This window comes from Schistocerca serialis, chromosome 3 (assembly GCF_023864345.2).
Source record: "Schistocerca serialis cubense isolate TAMUIC-IGC-003099 chromosome 3, iqSchSeri2.2, whole genome shotgun sequence".
NCBI lineage: Eukaryota > Metazoa > Arthropoda > Insecta > Orthoptera > Acrididae > Schistocerca > Schistocerca serialis.
This window is the reverse complement of record NC_064640.1, coordinates 71,005,730-71,026,930: the sequence shown is the minus strand read 5'-3', so window position 1 is coordinate 71,026,930 and position 21,201 is coordinate 71,005,730. Positions and strand designations below refer to the sequence as shown.

General features: G+C 38.7%; 1 protein-coding gene across 1 annotated transcript in view; it reads right to left on the bottom strand.

Moving 5' to 3' along the window:
* Window positions 1-6,779: 6,779 nt before the first annotated feature.
* Window positions 6,780-21,201, bottom strand: part of LOC126469722 (uncharacterized) — a 37,257-nt gene continuing 22,835 nt past the window's right edge. The window contains exon 2 of the mRNA XM_050096914.1: window positions 6,780-7,747. Coding sequence (XP_049952871.1) covers window positions 7,005-7,655 — 651 coding nt within the window. The 5' untranslated portion in view covers window positions 7,656-7,747 and the 3' untranslated portion in view covers window positions 6,780-7,004. The remainder of the gene's footprint in view (window positions 7,748-21,201) is intronic.

The following is a 21,201-nucleotide window of genomic DNA, read 5'->3' as shown; positions in this document are numbered from 1 at the left end:
TTGGCTATGAGTCCAGCTACATCCATATCAAAATGGAAGAGTGGAAGAGTCCTTGAAGTTTGTTGACCAGTTTTTTTTTTTTTTTTAAATAATCCGCATGTTTCGTTAAACTGTTCAATATCAGAACGAAATTTCTGAACATCCCTAGCTGATGCAACCTCTGTTTTCTGCAAGATAGATACCACTTTCAATGGACAAATTTTTTCCTCTTTACACTGTTCCATAGCTATGACAACATCTACCAAAATCACAACTACTTCTATAATACTGTTATCTGCCTTCTCAAGTTTATGTATTTGCCTATGAAATACTCTCATCTGACATTGGAAAAACCATAATTATGGCTCACTTACTGGATTCTGAAACACAATTTTCAGAAATTAAGGTGCTTTATCTTTTGAGAGGAAGAATTTAGTACTCTCTCTCTGCAACAAAGATAACCACCTTTTTTTTATACGTGACAACAATGCATGACACTCTATGCCAACAAACCCAAAACATTCTTTTACACTCCTTTTGTACTGTGTATATGGAAATTTAATTGAAAAGTTTAATAACAAATTTTCCCACATGGCCAGCATTTGTAATATGTGTGCAGGGCATTCAACTCTACAAGATTTTTGTTTACTTCACTTTTATATTTTTCGGAAACATTGTACCAGCTAGTCGTATTCCTTCATAATTAGTGTTGGCATAGTCACCACAAAACACTATGCATTTACTTTTGTCAATTTTGTTTTCCTCTAAGCCAGTGATGCAAAACATACTTCTTACAGAAGCAGTTTCATTTGGTAGAGAAGTTAATTTAAATAATTTCAGTTGAATTCCATTTTTCAGTATAAAATACTGAACAATCAATAGAAATATTTTCTTGGCTTTGTGATTACTAGCATCTGTAGCTATAACAAAATAATGGAACTTTGAAAGATTATCAGATATTCTTTTGACAGTGTCGGGTGCTAAGACTGGTTTTACAATTGCTGTTGATTTTGTTCTGCCCATCATTTTTTTTGCTGCTTTGGATCCATTAAAAAGTTTGGAGCTTAGGCTGTAAGAACAGCCACTGATTTCAAAGGCATGTGGTGTTTAATGGCATGAAAGTATGTTGCTAACTCTGTTACTAATTTGCCCTGTTTAAATGAATGTGAAACATAATAACTGTCCATTTTTTTAAGTGCTAGCAGAGTACACATTTGATTTGTGCTTTATGCTAGCTAAATGATCCTTGAATATCTGCTCTTCCCCCCTGGTGCAACGGAAACATACTACTTATAAATTACACATTCTGCTTCATAGTCACTTTTTGCTTGTTTTATGAAGAACCATTCTTCTGAATATTTTCCTTGGCATGAAAAACTTCCTCTTTGGCATTTTGAGTTAACTTGAAACAATCAAACACTTAAATAACAAATTAACTGCAATACGACGCAGACAGAGAAACAGAGAACCACGTTGCTGCAAAGCTTAAACTGAACTGAGATAAGGGACAATGATAGAAACCCAGTAACGTCACTGCACAAACACCATGCAATAATAACCTGAACGGGACTCAGTCAGTTATGATAATAAAAACTGCCATTATTTAGCTTAACAGCTGGAGTTGAAATGTAGATCCATGCAAGAATTTGGAGCAAAAATAGATAATAAGAGCACATTTCTCTGAAATCCGGGACAAACTGCTGCCCGGAAAGTATTTTTCATTATACCAATTTCTTTACTCTGAAACCAAGACTGTCCTGAAAACCAGGACATCTGGCAACCCTGCCAGAAGGTGATACGTAAGAGCTCTCTGTAAATATTTTATAATTTCAGCAACACCATCTGATGCAAAACCCAACAATCTTAACAACATTTATGCCTATGCTGGGAAAGAGTCACACAGCATATGCCATTGTCTGTTGCAGTTTAGTGGCAACTGCTGCTTCTTTCTAAACACTAGTACATTACTTTAGGTAGAAGGTTTAGGGTGAGAAATGCCAGTTTATTGAATGCACACTTTAAGTCACATAAGTCATTACTAGGTTCCCAGTAAAAAGTCGTGTATTCAATACTTATTTACGTATTGTATGGCACATGTTAAGAGTTTTGAATTCAAAGAACAGTTATAAATGCACAAACATTAGTAAACTACAACATATCAACGCAGGTCTCCAGCATAATATAACACGGATGATGACAGATATAGGAAAATATCAATGTCTTTTGTATAGTTTATCACACCACTCATCATTGTCAGGAAATCTTTGAAAGAACCCTTGCAGGCACGTGCAGGATATGTTGATACAACATGAGCAACCGTCTGCTGTTCTGCACCACAGTCACAAGACGGTAATGAAGATTTGTTCCACTTGTACATAATGTCTCCATATCTTCCATGGCCCATTCGGATGTGGTTCACCATAGTTCAGATTACTTGAGTCTAGTCAAATCTATGGGGTTTCTCCCTTCAATGCAGGACAGTATCAGGAATTGTGCAGGACAGTTTTGTTGGCACCAGCATTTCCATTCATCGATGGCACTGAATTCCTTTTCAGTTAGAATGCTGGCTGTGATGAGAGTGGCACGTCTTGATCTTAATCTTTGTCTCTCCACAGGGACTACATCATTCAATACTGAAAGGTCGACATTATCAACAATCTTCTTGTAAACACATACTAGCACACACACTTCTGCCTGGCATCAGGAGGAATGTTACTCAAAATGGGTAACCAGTATGTGAAAGGAATCTTATTGACCCACTGCCAAAAAATATGGCTTTATTAAGTTATATGTCTATCTTTTTCACAAATGGACCATTAAGCCAGGCAGATACACAGTACTCTGCTGTTGAGTATTCCAATCTTTAAGTCACATGAATCTTGAGGGTGATGTTAAAGAGCAGTCACTGTGAGGCAAATATCTGAAGTTGAGAGGTAGAGGAAACAAGATAATCTCAAAGATCTCCTGGCTAAAATGAATTAGTCCCAAGACATGTATTCAATAAATCCGATTGCACAATATTATGTTTTTTGCAAAGTTACGATCAGCGGTTCTACTTACCTTCCACCCTCATGTCTTCTGCAGCTTTCAACCGCAGTTTGCTCCATAGCTCATGGAGGTGATATGTTGTCATCCGTATCTCACAGTGGCCTGCTCTCATTCACAATATAAGCTTCTCTACATCCATAGTTGGTAATTAAGTACAAAACAAATCCAATAGCAAGCAATAACAGGTGCTCACTTGCAATGACTATGTCTGACCAAACACATTTCACTAGGATCCCTCTGTCAGCCGGCTTTTAATGGCCAACTTGGTCATAAGCAGTGCGCATGTGCCCAAGCTGCTACATGTCTTGGGATTAGTCGACCATGTGTGGCCTCCAACTAGTTGGAACAATATAGTTCCAGTGGAAGCTCAACCTAAACTGTTGATACTATGTGCTTGATGCTACTAAAGCAATGAAGTGTAGTATTACATGTCAACATTACCTTCATTCAATTGGAACAACAGACACTGGCTGTGAGCCTAAAGATTTAAATTTATGTACATTCTAACCAAAAGGGTATTTTGAACACATAAGAAAATTTTTCAGGTAATGCTGATATGTTCTGTTTCTACATGTTTCTCATGATTAATGTAATTAAGAAGAGAAGTAGAAACTGAGCTCTAACATGGAAATAACGTGTTTATGAACCCATATCTATATAACGTATTTTCTTCCTCTATTGATGAGGAATGTTGCTTTAAACTATGATCATACATTTTTTACACCTTTTATAGGATATCTGCTACAAGAGGATGGGGGGCAGGGGGTGATTTAGGGAAAACATGGAATATCTAAATGTTGATGGCTGGACAGGGATTTGACCCTCACTCATCCTGTACATGAGTTCAGTGCCTTGAGCACTGAGCCAACTCAACTGGTTTGTTACAGATAGTCAGAAAACAAGCTACAGAAATGACATGCTTTTACTGCGGTGCAATCCCTTGACTTAGCTTTCTAATTTTTGCTTAACTTGTCTAAATGCTCTCTTTCAATCTGGCTGTGTGGCATGGATTTGTAGAGATTACTCAAATGTCTCTGCAAAATGGAAAATTGTGGTTGTGGTGGTACATTTTGCCAGTGTTCAAAGGAGCAGTCCGTAGATTTAGGAAAAGTCATAAGAGTTCTAATCTTGTTATAACGGATTTTTCAAGTGAATACAAAATATTTTAAAAGTATTTGAATCCTGGGAGCACACTGGCCATTCAATATGATTTTTTCTCCATACAGAAAGTCATCCGCTACAAAACTCCATGGACAACTCAGTATTGCTGTGCAACAGAAGGAAAGAGTCTAATTACACTTGTCCACATCAGAACATATGATTAAAGGATTTGTCCCCATACCTTTGAGATACCAGCCTACCATTTCCAATAATGCAGATGTATAAAGAGGACAGTAATTACATTGCCAAGTTTTTCTGTTGGCCTTACATGTCCTGAGTCACACACGCATGAATAACAGGAAGCAGATTAGTATATTCCAGTTTATTATGCTGTATTTGAAAGTATATACCCCTATGTAAAATATGTGTTACGTCACTATCTTTCTAAACTGACATCCATAACAAGTAAAGCTAGAAGGCTGCCACCGTGTTTCGCTGCCAGAACCTGGAAAGGGGCTGAGATGAAATGACGAAATTCTCCACTTTGGCACCAGAATAAACCAGTTACCACACATTTAGCCATGCCACCTGCTGTCGGGATTGGAACATTATCGATGCAGCATTGTAAGATGGACAGGACACCACAGGGGTGACCGGGTTACACTGTGCTTGAGCCTGGCACTGTGCCGCTTCTGGAATCTATATGATCAACACAAAAGGGCCATGTTCAGCAGCCTCAAGTACCACATCCAAGATGTATGTCATGCCCATTGTCAACCTGATGATGGTCATTCAGTTTTAACTGTACTACCAGATGCTCCTTCAGCTAGCCACTGGTCTATAGGCCATGTCTATTCCTGATGCTGCCAGGAGCTGAACTGGTGCCTTCCAGCTGGAGGCCTACTGCAGTCTGATATCACCTGACACCAGGGTGCCTTCCTGTGTCCACAGCTTACCACTCACGCTCAGGTGCCAGCCGCACCCAACTTTTGCCCAGTTACCGCCCACCCTGTGTACATGCAGTCCGCTACCACAGACTTGTGTGTGCATGCTACTGAGCTGCATTCTACACTGAGGATCCTTGGTTTGCAGCTTTGTTTGGGTGCTTCCTGCACCAGGTCCACCGCTAGTTGCTGGCTGGTCACTGTGTTTATGCCTAACGGCGTGGTCGACTTACACTGGAGTTTACTGCCACTGTGTGGTTGCGTTTGCAGGTCTACACTTGCTGAGGTGTTGAAATTGCTGCTTATGTGGCCACCTGTCCAGTTGGACTCTTCATGTTGGTGGTCGCCTACTGCTGCTGCATGCTGAACCAAGCACGCACCACTGCCCAGGGCCACCACATGCCACTGGGGTACATACTACATCAAGATGATGCCTACAGCTTCTGTAAAATAAACCTGTTGTTATTTTCACTGCCTGTATGATTCCATGGTGCCAATGGCCTTGCTGTGGTGGTAATACCAGTTCCCGCCTAAATCACTGAAGTTATGTGCTGTCAGTCTTGGCTAGCACTTGAATGGGTGACGACTGTCTTTGTCTACCAAGCGCTGTTGGCAAGTGGGGTGCACTCAGCTGTTGTGAGAACAACTGAGGACCTACTCAGAAGTAGCAGCTCTGGTCACGAAAACTGATAACAGCCAGGACAGCAGCATGCTGACCACATGCCCCTCCATACGTGCATCCAATGACACCAATCAGCTGAGGATGATACGGCTTTCTGTCGGTACCATTGGGCCTTCTGAGGCTTGTTCAGATGGAGTTTAGTTTTAGCATGATTCCACGGTGGCTGAGGAGCTGACGCTCTGTGCTCATTGTCCTGTCTACAAGCCTGCAACATCATTGTGACCTGCAATGGGGTCAACAACTGTCACTACATATTAGTGTGAAATAAAAGTATATCTTCTACCATGTGTGAGCCTCAATCTCAGTCCTTAACTGTCTTAACTACTGTACTATTCTAGGTCACTTTGGTGGTAATACGATGCATACTAGCAATTTTTACACTGGCAGATTGCTCTTCTCTAACATCAGAAATTTTTTGGCCTGAGTGGCCCGTAAGATTAATATATTCCTCTTCTGTTACAACATATGGTTTATGATAAGATTAGAACATCAATAGAATCCAGAATCATTCAGAAAATACTCAGAGGTTGTAGAAGACATGTCTTTCATAACCAGTATGGGTTAATCGAGTTAATGTGTATGAGAGAAAAGTGTTAGAACTCATTGTAATATTCACTAGCACTCTCAAAATTCTCACCTACACTGAAAAGGAGCTAACTGTGGTTTTAAATTACACATTTTGGGTAATAAAACAAAAAACACCCCACACACACAAAGATTCCTCAAAGTTTGAAGCCACATTGCAAAATATACTACAATCAAATATATAAATTATGTAGTTTTCTAGAGCTCTTATTTTTCCTATAACTAAACCCTTCTAATGAGTAGCACTGGCTTATTTCTTGTCTTCCATTTGAAAAAAAGTTCAATTATAGACTTACCTCTGTAGTCCACCATTAATCTTCCTTCAGAACCATAAAATCTATTGTTACATTTACTTTCAGTTGACACGACAATCTAACAGTGTAGATAACCAAAACCACTGCTCACCCTTCTCACCAGAAAACAGTTATGCAATTATCAGGTTTCACATTCAATTCGCTAATTTAATTTGCAGTATAAAAATTTACAGAAAACACAATTAACTATATCTCACTCTGAACAAGAAACAGTCTTCATCATTTTGTTCTAGATGTAACCCACAGAAAATCCACCAGTTCTGTTTGTCACAAAAGACACAATACTGTATACGATGTCTATTAAACTTTAATGACATGGTGTGAACTCTAAGCACAGCCAATACAACCATCTCAATATGAATAATAAAATGAGTCTGTTGGCAAAGGCTCACACCTGACTCTGACCTCATCAGAATTAACATGCCTCATAAGGCCAAAACAGTTCCAAAACTGGTTCCCCTCACAGTCGTCATGATTTTCAGTCTTTAAATTGAAAGGAAAATAGTCAAAATCGTCAGTTGGCATTGCAAAACTTGGGTGTATAAAATCAGATTGTTCCCACATATCATTCTTTCCAGGATCTGACTGTACTACCGTACTTGCATACTGGTTGGAGTAATCAGTGTCCACAGACGGCTGTGCAGCATTTATAGCTCTCTTTGCTCTTGTTCTCTCTGCATTGCGTCTCCTAACTCTTTCTCTCTCTTCATCAGACAATCGCGATCGTCTAAGCTTTTGATATTCTGCATTTTTTGCACGCCACACAGCTTTTTCTTCATCAGATAATGAAGCCCTCTTTTCCCTGGCCCGTAAACAAGCCCGCTGCCTCATTTTTGCCCTGGAAGTTGGTGACATGTTCTCACGACGTATTTTAGCATACTGAGCATGTCTCTGGCGGTCAATGGTTGCCTGCTCTGCAGTTCGTGTTGCACGATAACGCCTCATCCGTTCTCTGTTTCTCTCTCTTTGTTCGTCACTAGTTTCCTTGGGTCTTTGTGACATCTTCAGGCTGCTTGTACACCTTTCATGACCACAGAGATATTGGTCGCTTTCAGTTGTCTACGGCACGGTATGTCGGATGTATGCAACTGCACCTGCAAGATGATACATATCACAAATCAATTCAGATAAACCCCAATTATAATTACTCTAATGATACTCTGCTCAAGATTATAGTTACTCATTTCTCCAAAAAGTATCAACCAATGAGTACTTTCTGGTAAATTCAATGCATAAACATGATTTTCAAAAAAGCTTTTCACATATTTTGGTACACAATACATTAAGGCTACTTTAAATTTCATGTAGGCACAGATCTGAGTCTAAGGAAAGTAGAAACGTCTATGGATGTTCAGTATTTCACAACCAATGCAGTGTCAATCACTTCATATCACACTGACAATGCATTAATCTTTGATAACTCCCCTAAAACATGCAATGAATAAACAAATTCTAGAAAATCAGGTGTGCTCAAATACATACAATAACAAAATCTTCTAACAGAGAAAGATAATTTGATGAAAGTGAGTGGGATGTACTACACATAAAACAATAGAAAAAGCACAAGATTTAATGTATACAAACATCTATCACAAAATAAAGTGAGCTGTACTACTTGATGGTGACGAAGTGCTAACCTGTTCAAGTCACTCTCCATGTAAAAAGATCATATTGAATGGTCTTCATAAAATACATTTATGACTCCAGACTCAATCCACATGTACTATGAAACCAACCAAAAAAATCATCCCATAAACATTCAAGAAGTTGGCTGTCATCATATGTATATGCATTTAAAGTTAATTCTTAAGTTGGTAGTATCAGGATGTGTGCATGCTGTGTGCACACAAAGGGGGAGCTGGTCACAGTTTGCATACAGTTGAAGACGCTTTTGGCCGTGGTCAGCTATCTTCAGGCTAATGCCTCGGGGTGTAGCAGTGGTGGAGAATCTAGTGCATCCTTGCGGGATATGTGACCTGAGGGATCCATCATCCTCATCACAAGGTAAGTGGTGTTGCCTGAGGCAGAGTGTCAATGTGGAGGCTGGCTGTGTGGACTTGCTCTTTCATCCTTCAACAGGAACTGAGCAGGCACACGGCAGGGGCAGAGGGGGTGGGGGTGTTTACTGGTTATCAGGAGCTTCAATGCTGGGTGTGTGATTATGTCCTTTAGGGAAATAGCATCCAGGGCTGGAAAGAAATCCAATGTGAACTCAGTATGGCTGCTGGGGGTACCTACAGCTATCGGGTGCGGAGGGTGCAGTCATGTGCAAGTGTGGCTCACATCAGCATCAATGATATCTGTCACTTTGGTTCTGAGGCCATTCTCAGTTCGTATGGACATCTGGCAGAAGTGGTGAAGACTGCTGGCCTTGCTCGTGGTGTGCAAGCAGAGCTCACAATCTGAAGCATTGCTGCCAGAGTTGATCAGGGTCCTTTGCTTTGGCTCAACCAAAGGTCCTATTGTGACTGTCTTGGCTACATATTTTTGGACCTGAGTTATGGAGCAAAGAAATGTACAATTCCCCTAGACAGGTCAGGGGCGCACTACACAAAGGAAGCAGTTATTTGGGTAGCAGAGTATTTGTGGAGTGCATATGAGTTTTTTTTTAGGCTAGGCACTAGTTTGAGGCCCTCTGATGAATACTCGCCACTCAATACACAGAGAGCAAAATGAGATGGTGTACTAAGTAACGACACTTTGACTGTCAAAATTTTAACAGTGAATTATTGAAGTATTTGTAACAAAATTTCTGATTTTAGTGCCCCACAGGCAAGTTGTCATGCTCTAATTATTCTTGGAACTGAGAGGTGAATGAAACGTGAAGTAGAAGGCACCCGAATATTTAGCGAGGCAGGCAACATATATCGAAAGCACAAGTTAGATGCCGTAGGAGGGGAAGTGTTCACTGCAGTCAAAATAAGTAGTGTGTCTATAGCGTGATAAACTGAGTCTAACTATGATGTTATCTGGGCGTGCATAATACGTGTAGGTGAACTCAAGCTAATTATCGTGGATTTTTATTGGCCACCTGAGTCTATTGTGACAGTTTCAGAATCATTCAAAGGGCTTCTATGATCGGTAGCGTGGAAAAACCCAGAGCATGTAATATTAGTTGGAGGTGATTTTAACCTGCTGAGTATAGGCTGGGACATCTATAGATTCATTGCAGCTAGCATGGACACAGACAGTCTTGTGAAGTAGTTCTGAAAATGTTTTCAGAAAACTGTCTTGACCTGCTAGTTCCATAGTCCACACACAATGGAAATACTTCAGATCTTGTACCTACAAACAGACCTGACCTTATCGACAGTGTCACTACAGAGACAGTGATTAGTAATCATGATGTCACCACAGAAATGATGGTTGTTGTTGTTGTTGTTGTTGTTGTTGTTGTTGTCATCGTCGTCGACTTCTTCAGTCCAAAGACTGGTTTGATGCAGCTCTCCACGCTACTCTATCCTGTGCAAGCCTCCGAGTAACTACGGCAACCTACGTCCCTCTGAACCTGCTTACTGTATTCATCTCTTGGTCTCTCTCTATGATTTTTACCCTCCACACTTCCCTCCAATACTAAATTGGGGATCCCTTGATGCCTCAGAATGTGTCCTACCAATCCCTTGTTTTAGTCCTGTTGTACCACAAATTTCTCTTCTCACCAATTCTATTCAGTACTTCTTCATTAATTACACGATATACCCAACTAATCTTCAGCATTGTTCTGCAGCACCACATTTCAAAAGCTTGTATTCTCTTCTTGTCTAAACTGTGTTATCATCCCTGTTTCACTTCCATACATGGCTACACTCCATAGAAATACTTTCAGAAAGGACATCCTGATACTTAAATCTATACTCAATGTTAACATATTTCTCTTCTTCAGAAACACTTTTTTTAGCATTTATATCCTCCCTACTTCGACCATTATTAGTTATTTTTCTTCCCAAATAACAAAACTCATTTACTACTTTAAATCTCTCATTTCCTAATCCAATTCCCTCAGCATCACCTGATTTAATTTGACTGAATTCCATTATCCTTGTTTTGCTTTTGTTGGTGTTCATCTTGTATCCTCCTTTCAAGACACTGTACATTTTGTTCAACTGCTGTTCTAAGTCCTCTGCTGTATCTGACAGAATTACAATGTCATCGGCAAACCTCAAATTTTTTATTTTTTCTCCCTGGACTTTAAGTCCTACTCCAAATTTTTCTTCTGTTTCCTTTACTGCTTGCTCAATATACAGATTGAATAACATCGGGGATATGCTACAACCCTGTCTCACTCCTTTCGCGCCCCTCGACTCTATAACTGCCATCTGGTTTCTATACAAATCGTAAATAGCCTTTTGCTCCCTGTATTTCTCCCCTGCCACCTTTAGGATTTGAAAGAGAGTATTCCAGTCAGCTTTCTCTAAGTCTACAAATGCTATAAACGTAGGTTTGCTTTTTCTTAACCTACCTTCTAAGATAAGTTGTATGGTCAGTATTGCCTCATGTGTTCCCACATTTCTCCGGAATCCAAACTGATTGTCCCTGAGGTTGGCTTCTAGCAGTTTTTCGATTCTTCTGTACAGAATTTGTGTTAGGATTTTGCATCCATGACTAATTTAACTGATAGTTCAGTAGTTTTCACACCTGTCAGCACCTGCTTTATTTGGAATTGGGATTATTATATTCTTCTTGAAGTCTGAGGGTATTTTGCCTGTCTCATACATCTTACTCACCAGATGGAAGAGTTTTGTCATGGCTGGCTCTCGCAAGGCAACAGTAGTTCAAACAGAATGTTGTCTACTCCCGGGGGCCTTGTTTCGACTTAAGTCTCTCAGTTATTTGTCAAATTCTTCATGCAGTATCATACCTCCCTTTCCATTTTCCTATGCATCCTCTTCAATTTCCATAATATTGCCTTCAACTGCATCTTCACTGCATAGATCCTCTATATAGTCCTTCCACCTTTCTGTTTTACCTTCTTTGCTCGGGACTGGTTTTCCATCTTAGAAACGGTGGTTACTAAAGTTAATAAATCCATCAAGAATGTTAGGAGAGTATTTCTGCTGCGTAACATCCCACTTAGAAAGTGAGTGGTTACCACTTGGATGTAGAGGAATTATGGGCAAAATTTAAACTGGAATGAGATTTTCGCTCTGCAGCCGAGTGTGTTCTGATATGAAACTTCCTGGCAGATTAAAACTGAGTGCCAGACCGAGACTCTAACTCGGGACCTTTGCCCTTCGCAGGCAAGTGCTCTACCAACTGAGCTACCCAGGGTAGCTGGAACAATCTGTAGGATCCCTGTCTAAATACCACAAGGAAACGGAAGAGACAATTGGAGGAAGTAATATTTACATTAAAGTTAACACTAGGCATGTGTACATGTCCTATAAATTGACTCACTCCAAACCATTTTGATAAAAGAATCATTCAAATGATCTATGGAACATGTCGCAAGGGCAATCCCATCGTTTAGGTGTCACAATATTTCCACCAGCTACAACCAAATTTCTGTATAATACAGAAAAGGACAGAAGATGATGGTTGCACATGAAAATAAAAATGCTACACATCCTTTCAAATAAAATGAAAACATGAAGAATAACCAGTACCTGTCTGGATGGTGCCCCAAAAATGCATACGATGTAGTTTTGCAATTAATTACATGACAGAATGGTATTTCAATTTATTTACATTAAAAACTGCATGCACATTTACCTGCATACACTGCAAGAAATGCATATGCAATTTCATACCAGAGGATTAAAATTCAGCAGTGCAACTCTACAGGATATGGAGAAAAACACTTTTTCCTAAAACATCCCTCACACCTTCCAGGTGATTCAACATTTCTCTTATCTTGTAAGGGAAATTGACGACACAATTCAAATAATTACTGGCTGCTTTGTGATAATGTGGCAACCATTCTGACGTTTGTCAAGAAGCCCATAGTGAATCAAACTCTTGTAGCTTATTGCGCTATTCATTGAGGGCCCATTTATCATTTCTTATCTTAACCCAGTGCTCCCCTCCCCCCTCCTCCAAATTTCTCTCCACTCATTAAACTTCTTTAGACATCTAAATAAATTACATTTTGACCTTTCACTTGCATAACAGTGTTTTACTGTCATGGACCATTTACCTTTGATCTCTTTAACAACATAAATATGAACTTATCACCATGGACATACTTTTTGTACAACAAGGCTTTAACCTAAGTAATGCTAACGTATTTCAAAGAAAAACTCTTTCCAGCCAACTGAGTAACAGTAATCACCACACAGAACAGCAATAGTGGCAAACAATATTTTATATTCCACAACCAATGAGAGTGATACGCTCAGACTGCATAACATGCAAAACCCATGCTCTGGAGATGAAAGTGTACCATACACAGTTTGCATTTTTCACATATGATCCATATATATAAAGATTATATACCATACATACAACTAACTGTGGCTATCAGTGCAATGCTAAAAAGTTATCTATATAACATTTTCAACAAGAAAAACAAAAGATTATACCAAAAAATTTTTAAGGTAGTTACAGTGACTTTTCATAGTACATCCTCTCCAATTAAAAGATTAGGGTTTAATATCCTGTCTAAACATGCTATTAGAAATGGTGAACAAGCTTGAATTGGCCTACTTTTCAGGGAAACCTACATCAGGATCACAAGAAAGGGATTTAAGTTTAACTCCTCCCAACAAGTACAAGTCCTGACTCCAAACAACTGTACCACCTAACTGGCGTAAAAAAACAAACAACTTTGAATGTTTCGCTCTGTTATATTATATGGTCATGTCAATGAATTATGCTGATGTCTCAAAGAAAAAAAAAAAACCACACTCTAAACTTTTGAGATACATTTGTAGCATGAAAGAGTGCAGAGATGCTACAAATGATGACCCCATAATATCACAGCAGTTTCAAAAGGTACTTTGACACACAATTGGACAACACTACTGGTCATTAAAACTGTAACACCATGAAGATGGAATGCAAATGATTAACATTTCAGTGTGTTACACTACCACATTATGTCAGACATACACTATACTCTATGAATGTTAAGATTTATATGAATATTTTCTCACATATCGAAAATGACTGATTCCCGTCCAGGATCGATTCATAGCAAAGAGGTTGTAACATTAGGTAAGGATAAACAAGGGGAAAGTATCTCTGTGGTTAGGGGGCACAAAGGCACCAAAGGAAAAGATGGTTGGCTCCATGAGAGAACACGCGAATCAATCACAGAGACAGTCAAATACAAGTTACTGAACAGTTACATGGTGTCAGGATGAAAATAACATGGTGTAAGAAAAATGATGAAATTGCTTCACATAAATGATATAATTGTGTCTGCAGTATAAGAAGAAGACAAAGTGGGCTCCACAGTACATAGCAAGTGGTTGCACTGGTATAAACAGTTGAAATATGGTCCTAGATGGGTGCAATGTAAAAGCCATATATGGAAAGAGGCTGCACAGACTGTGTAAATGTTGACATCCAACTTGGCACATAATCTTACAACCTACAGGCAAAATACCAATTAGTATCATAAATGCACGGATGAGTATGTGGTTTGAATGTAGAAATACACTTGTATTATTTCAAGTGCACGTGTAGGATGTGATTGACCAAGTTCATATTGCCTCAAACTGGTTTCCTTCCCCAATTCATAAACTTTGGGATTTAGTGTCATTGTATGGGAAAAATATTTAAGAATAATTGTCAAACGTCTGAAGAAATTCTATTGTTCACTACATATGAGAAGTTTTTAAGCAAGCTCAAACAACACAGATGATTAAGTTTTTACTACTTTAACTTATGAGTCAAAAGTATAATTTCATTTTTTGGATAGTCTCATAATTTGAGAAAATATTATGAATAAGTCAGTTAATGATTCTGAAATTGCAGTTTCTTAAGTACTTCTGTGACTTAACTTAATGTGCCATTCCTGTGTGAATTTACCAGCACTGTCACCGAGTGATTAACAAACGATTAATGAATCACAGTAGCACACATTACTGTGAGGAAGTAGTTTCAATAATGAATTTCATTACTGCTCTCTCTCTCTCTCTCTCTCTCTCTCTCTCTCTCTCTCTCTCTATATATATATATATATATATATATATATATATATATATATAAAAAAAAATTGTGGTGAAAGTTGCACTTAATGAACATATGGTTAATGTAAGTGCATGTCCAAACTGGTCTGGCAACCACTTATAAAACCGCTGTAACTTACATGAATGAAGCTTTATTGCCCCTTTTAAACACTACTCTTGCACTTTTCTATACCCTGACATGTACTCAGCTTCTAAATTACTATTATAAATAACATAGCAACAGTAGTGGGAACTGTGTTGAGCAATTATGAAATTGGGTAACTATCTATACTTAGGTAATACTTTCACAGTCAACATTTCTTTAATCTTAATGATATTAGCAAGTTTATTTTTCAGTAAATTCAACACATCTGATTTTACTGATGTATTACCTTGTGACCAGATGTTTTCTACAGCAAAATATTTCTGAATTCACGCAAGTATTACAAACGCAACCACATAAAGTGGTTAGGAGTAATATCAAATACATATAAGGAAATATTACACAGGATTTTTCTCATTAACAAACCACATTTGAGTGTAGCTCGTGTACAAGAAGACTTTATTATGCCTCGTGTATTTAGGGGAAATGTCTAACAGTATGTGTTGGCATTTGATATTGGCAGGACTGTGGCCCACCTCCATCGTTCCGCAATACTGCAGCTTGCACTGTTCAGGAGTAGATGGGTGTAAGAGGGCCATATCCAACATCGTGCATGATCTCAATGGCCTCGTGTGGCTAGCAACTGAGAGGACAGACATATTGTTCAATTTGTCACACAGGACCATACAGTCCCATCAGGTACCATGAGTCTGGTATTAACACAGACAGTGTGATGACATCTGAAACACCATGAACTGTCATCATGACGTGTTGCAGCTTCCCTTGCTGCATTCGCAGAGAGGTATGCTGACAGTGGTGCATCCAATGAAACTACTATGAACAGGAGTCACACCAAATCCTTGACGTTTCTGTGATGAGATGTACAAAGACTGTGCCACGCTGACCTCCTGCGATACAGAGGACATTTTGACTGTTGCCATGGCTAGCACGTTCTCCAGATCTCTCATTACTCATAAAGACCAATCACGGGTTACCTAAAGACTGATATGCCACCATGCATGAGCCACTATGGCTGATGACCTGTGGACTGTAGTTGAAGCAGCATCATGGAGTGACATACCTGTACCTGTCAACTAATATCATTCTGACTCAATGCCCAGCCGGGTTGGAGCCACTGTTGCTGTCAGACATAGCAACTTTGTGTGTTAAATTTCTCATCCCCTATATCTTCAATTCATGTACAAATTCAACACTGTATTCTTTCTGCTATACTGTATATGTATAGTTTTTTTATTTGCTATCCTTCCTGGAGTTGAAATTTTAATGGCCAACAGTGTACAAAAGGAACAACATTCCTTTGACTGCGAGGCTGCATGATTCTGATAGTAGTAAAAAAGCAGATAGGTGCCCTCATTGGAAGTGAAGATAGCACTAGATAAACTGTAAAAGAGTGCAGCAGCTGTATTTGGTGTACACATAACTGAACACTTTGAGGGACTGATAGGAAATGGTTGTACAGGCTGCTCAAGAGAATGTTGAAAGTTGTTCCAATATCCAGCATTCTGAACAGGAAGAGGAGGAGGAGGAAGAGGAGGAGGAGGAGGGAGGAGATTAGTGTTTAACATCCCATTGACAATGATGTTATCAGAGACAGAGCACTTCGAAATGGATAGCCTTTTGCCTACTACTTAAAAAAAGTGGGAAAAGAAATCCACATACACACCACGAAAAATGGCTATGTTTTGGCTTCAAAGGTCAACTACTGACATAATTTTTATTAGAATGTTTTATGAGAGATAAAGCTGTCATCAACCTGCAGAGTGGTTTGAATACTGCAGTGCTTTCCCAGGAATGGTCCTGTTGCAGGTGAACACTGGACATATGGATTTGCAGATTTGTACTTACTCACGGCTGAGGGGGGAATATGCTCCTAAAAGTTGTTTTGTACATGAAGGATTATGTGCCACATTTACAAGGTGGTTTAAAAAAAGGTGCCATATTCCTACATATGGTAGTATTGGTTGAAACAAGAAGAAAAGTTCCTATAATACGATATCTAGGAACAAATACCTGTAGAAATATGGGCTGTTTTACTTTTGACGAGTAGTGTGTAGTGTTCAGCATGAGGTAGGATTCACAAGAGATGGCAAGTGAATTACCACAATATGCATGAGAGGGCAAATGCAAGTCATTGAGCAATCATCGAGGTGACATATTAGAATTGTTTCAGTGTCAATGTATGGGCCAGAATTGCCGGTGTCAGACTCATGGGGCCATACACTTTACCAAAAAAAATTAACAGGTGCTATGTATCACCAATTTCTGCATGATGACTTACCAACACTACTGAAGACCATTACCTTTACAGAGAAACAATGACTGTGGTTTATGTACCACAGCGAATCATCCAATTTTCTACGGATCATGTGACGCTACCCCAACGCAATGTTTCATGGGTGTCAGTTTGGTCCAGGATGTAAAGTAGCATGGCCTCCCCAATCATTGTGCCTGAATCCACTGGATTTTGGGCTGTGGGAACATTTAAAGGAATTGGTGAATTCCTAATGCATCAACAATGTGCAGACATTACAGGAATGTGTAACCAATGCATGATCCAAATGTAGCCAGGTGTATTTGATAGAGTCGTTTATTCACTGTGAAGAAGGGCTGAAGTATGTGTGGTAACTGCAATATCTGTAGTGCGTACTTCTACGTAATTATTGTGTACCAATCAAGAGGTACACAACAAATACTGCGACAGGCCGCCACCACCACCCAGGCTCTATCACTCACTTGGCATCTCTCAGTTCCGTAAAACAGTCTCCAGATGGCACTCACAAACACGGACCTCTTCCTGCTTCCACACCACTAATTCCAGCGCATTGTTATGTCTGCTGATACTGTGGATGACCAATAGGGAGTACTGTGAACTGCGGACTACATTGCTTCTGCCTTGTGCTGGTGAGCATGGAAATCCTTTCGCTGACAGGTGACAAAACATGATGTGCTGTGAATACACAGAGTTCTGTATCCGCAATTAGACAGTACTATTCAGTGCCCATGGTCAGCTCAGTGCAGTACCTTCCAACACAGTCATTGCTATCTACGGAGAATTATGACCAGTAGCAGAGTGTCTGCTAACATTACCATCAGTCATACTGACAATATATAGTTTGCCAAGAGACAGCAAAGTTATTTTACTTTTCTTCAATGAAAGAATCACACAGCCAACCAGTTGCAAATAACTATTTGGTGCATTGACCTAGGTTTTGACATCTCTAAGTATGTCTTCAACAGAATGAAATTTTACGAAATCGTCTGATGATATTCCTAGCAAGAATACATGCTAAAGGCCGTAACAAGTTTAATTTTAATTTTTCAATTGAGCATATCTGATCTAAACTTTGACCATGGCATTCTCGCAATAATTTTACGGTTTCTTAAAATTTCATTCTGATGAAGACATCCTCAGAAATGTCAAAACCTACGAGTAGATCAATGTACCAAACAGTTATTTGCAAGCGGTTGGTTGTATGATTCCTATGTTGAAACTTATTACACAGTTTATGAGAGACAGCCATGTTTAAAATTGTAAAGTTATTTTAGATACCACTATATTAGGTATAGGACCTTAAGTGCCACACATCAAACTATAACATAGCACCATTTTATAACCTACTCTTAATAAATGTTATTCGTTATTTCTTATTGTGTTATTATTATTGCTGTTGTTGTTAGTTAGTTGGTTGCTTGTTCCATTGATCAATTGTACGGTACGGTAGCCATTATTATGTGGAACGTGTCACATGCACAAGAAATGCACAGATGAAACAAAATTTTTTAATATATATATTACAATACAGAGTTAAAGATTAATATTTCTATTATTTACCCCATTCCCTTAAATGGCACAAAATGCATATAATATATTTATAGATTTATTTATTCCTATTCAAGAATTCATCTATGGTATAGAAGGAGTTGTCAAGGAGACACGATTTCAATTTATTTTTGAAGCTATTACTGTTGTGGTTGTTGTTGTTGTTGTTGTAGTTGTAGTTGTAGTTGTAGTTATTTCTTATTGTGCTGCCCTACTGCACAAGTGTTTGTTTGCAAGTGTGCAATATCAGCCAACATTAAGTAACCATAGCAGGGAAACTGTTTTCTGCTACTGTGGATGTTTGAGCTGAATTAATAGTAACATTCAGTTACAACATGAGAGGACAGATTGGTCAATACCTCAAAAGGTATTGGTTTTCAGAAATCACTGTAGGAACTTTTTTCTTCTAGTTTTGACCAATACTATACTGTTGTAGGGATACGTAACACATTTTTAAACACACTGTATTGGGTTATTTGAGGTATATGACAGTGATTAAGGACATCATAGCTGAGTTTGTAGACTCAAGAGTCGCATACAGATGCACACCAGAGGGAGATCACATTTGTTTGAGAGGGGGAGGAAAGAAGAGGTCTAAAAGAATGAGTTATCTCACCTCCCTTGATTGTCATAACAGTAATGGATGACGTTCCAAAAGCATTCAACAGAAAGGTTTCAATACCTAATGTTTTATTCTTAACCAGTGATACTACAGAATGCGGTGAGGCAGACGTGAAAGTATAGACTAAACTAGATCTCTGGTATGAAGAATTTGTAACAGTGGGTCTCAAAATCAGCAAAACTGTGACATTAGTGTTGAGCAGATTTTCCCCAACAGTCCATCTAAGACTTGGAGATGATGAGATAGGTGGACAACTTTCAGTACTAACAGTGCATAATGATGTCCCTTTGGATAATACCAAGTCCTAACATACAGTACATCAGGTACTTAGGAATGAAATACTTTGACAGGTTTCCAAGATTAGCCTGCACAAAACAGATTTTTATAACTATATAGATGAATGGATTGGTTGCAACAACTATTACTACACACACCAAAGCTGTTCAAATATACAAACTACTATGGACAGATAAATTACTATGTATACCCCAAGGACCTACATCCAACTTGCTACAGCAGAGAAATGATAATAATGACTATGATCATATACATGAATGGAATGCTGTTCCTTTATAAAAGTCTCTGTTCTTGACTGTTTGCTGTGGACATAAATGATTGCTTATCAGGAGTATGATTTTTGATTTTCAACAGTTGATTCAAATGTGACTGCATTTGTCTTGAAGATGATTCATGTGAAGGAGATTCCAGCACTTCAAAAAGAAATGAGAAGACTGAGGAAGAGCATAATTTGGTGCAGGATGATAGTAGTTAAAGGTGTATGGAATGTCCAGTTCCTCAGAAGAAAGGGCATGTAAAGTTTTACATGAAGGATTAACTACCAGAAAGCTTTGCACAATATGAATAGCACATCAGTGGACTTTTGACCAAAAGCAAATTTAAAAATTAATTTCTCAGTAAATGTCTGGGGCATTTTCAAAAGAATCCAACTGATACAGTGCACTCTGTGAAAACTGGTGGCCCTGCACCAAAGAAGTCTAAGTGTGTTTTGACAGACAGTTATTGTCAGTGTTTTATACGATGCAATTAAGACAGTCTTCTTACTGAATGCCTTGTCTGCAGTGAAGTAATAACTGGAAACTACTACACAAGTCTTCTGAACTGCCTGGACAGAAAAACATTTGGAAAGAGATCTGAATTATTACAACAAATAAAAATATTTTTTCAGGACAATGCGTCGTCCTACAAAGGTGGTTTCACAACGGCAAAACTCTGTTTATATTTTTTAGTAAGTTGACAAATAACTCAAATAACTTCCATTTTGCTACTTCTCACCTAGTACACAACATAAATTTAAAACTCTGGGATTTGTATGCATTGCTGGAATTATCTCCTCCTGCCTCTCCTCAAATTTGTACAATTTGGCACCTTGTAACTTTTTGCATATCATCAAATGTAATAGAAATTTGTAATTGGAAAATGTTTTGAGTTCAAGAAAGAGGGTATGAGAGCTGTACACTAATATTGCACAGACCTCTTAGGATTGTAGCTCAGTGACTAAATCTACTCACAAGAAAAAGTTTGGAAGATATGCAGCAATCCGAAATAGGACTAAAATGAAAAATTAGTTTAACTTAAAAGAGAGTGCAAGTCAGAAAGGACACATGCCGGTGGATATCAAAATTAGAAAGAGACACTACTAGGGTTATAACAGGACAGTGCAGAGAACACAAAATTGTAACATACATATTTAGGAAATTAAATGGTAATCTATGGAAAAAATGACATTCTTCAGACAAAATGAAGTAAATTTAGAGAACCAGTATTTGAGGTAGACAGTGTGATGATTTGCTGCCTCTATAACATTTCTCTCTCAGGTAAATTGACAGGGGGAGAAACACAATACAAATTAT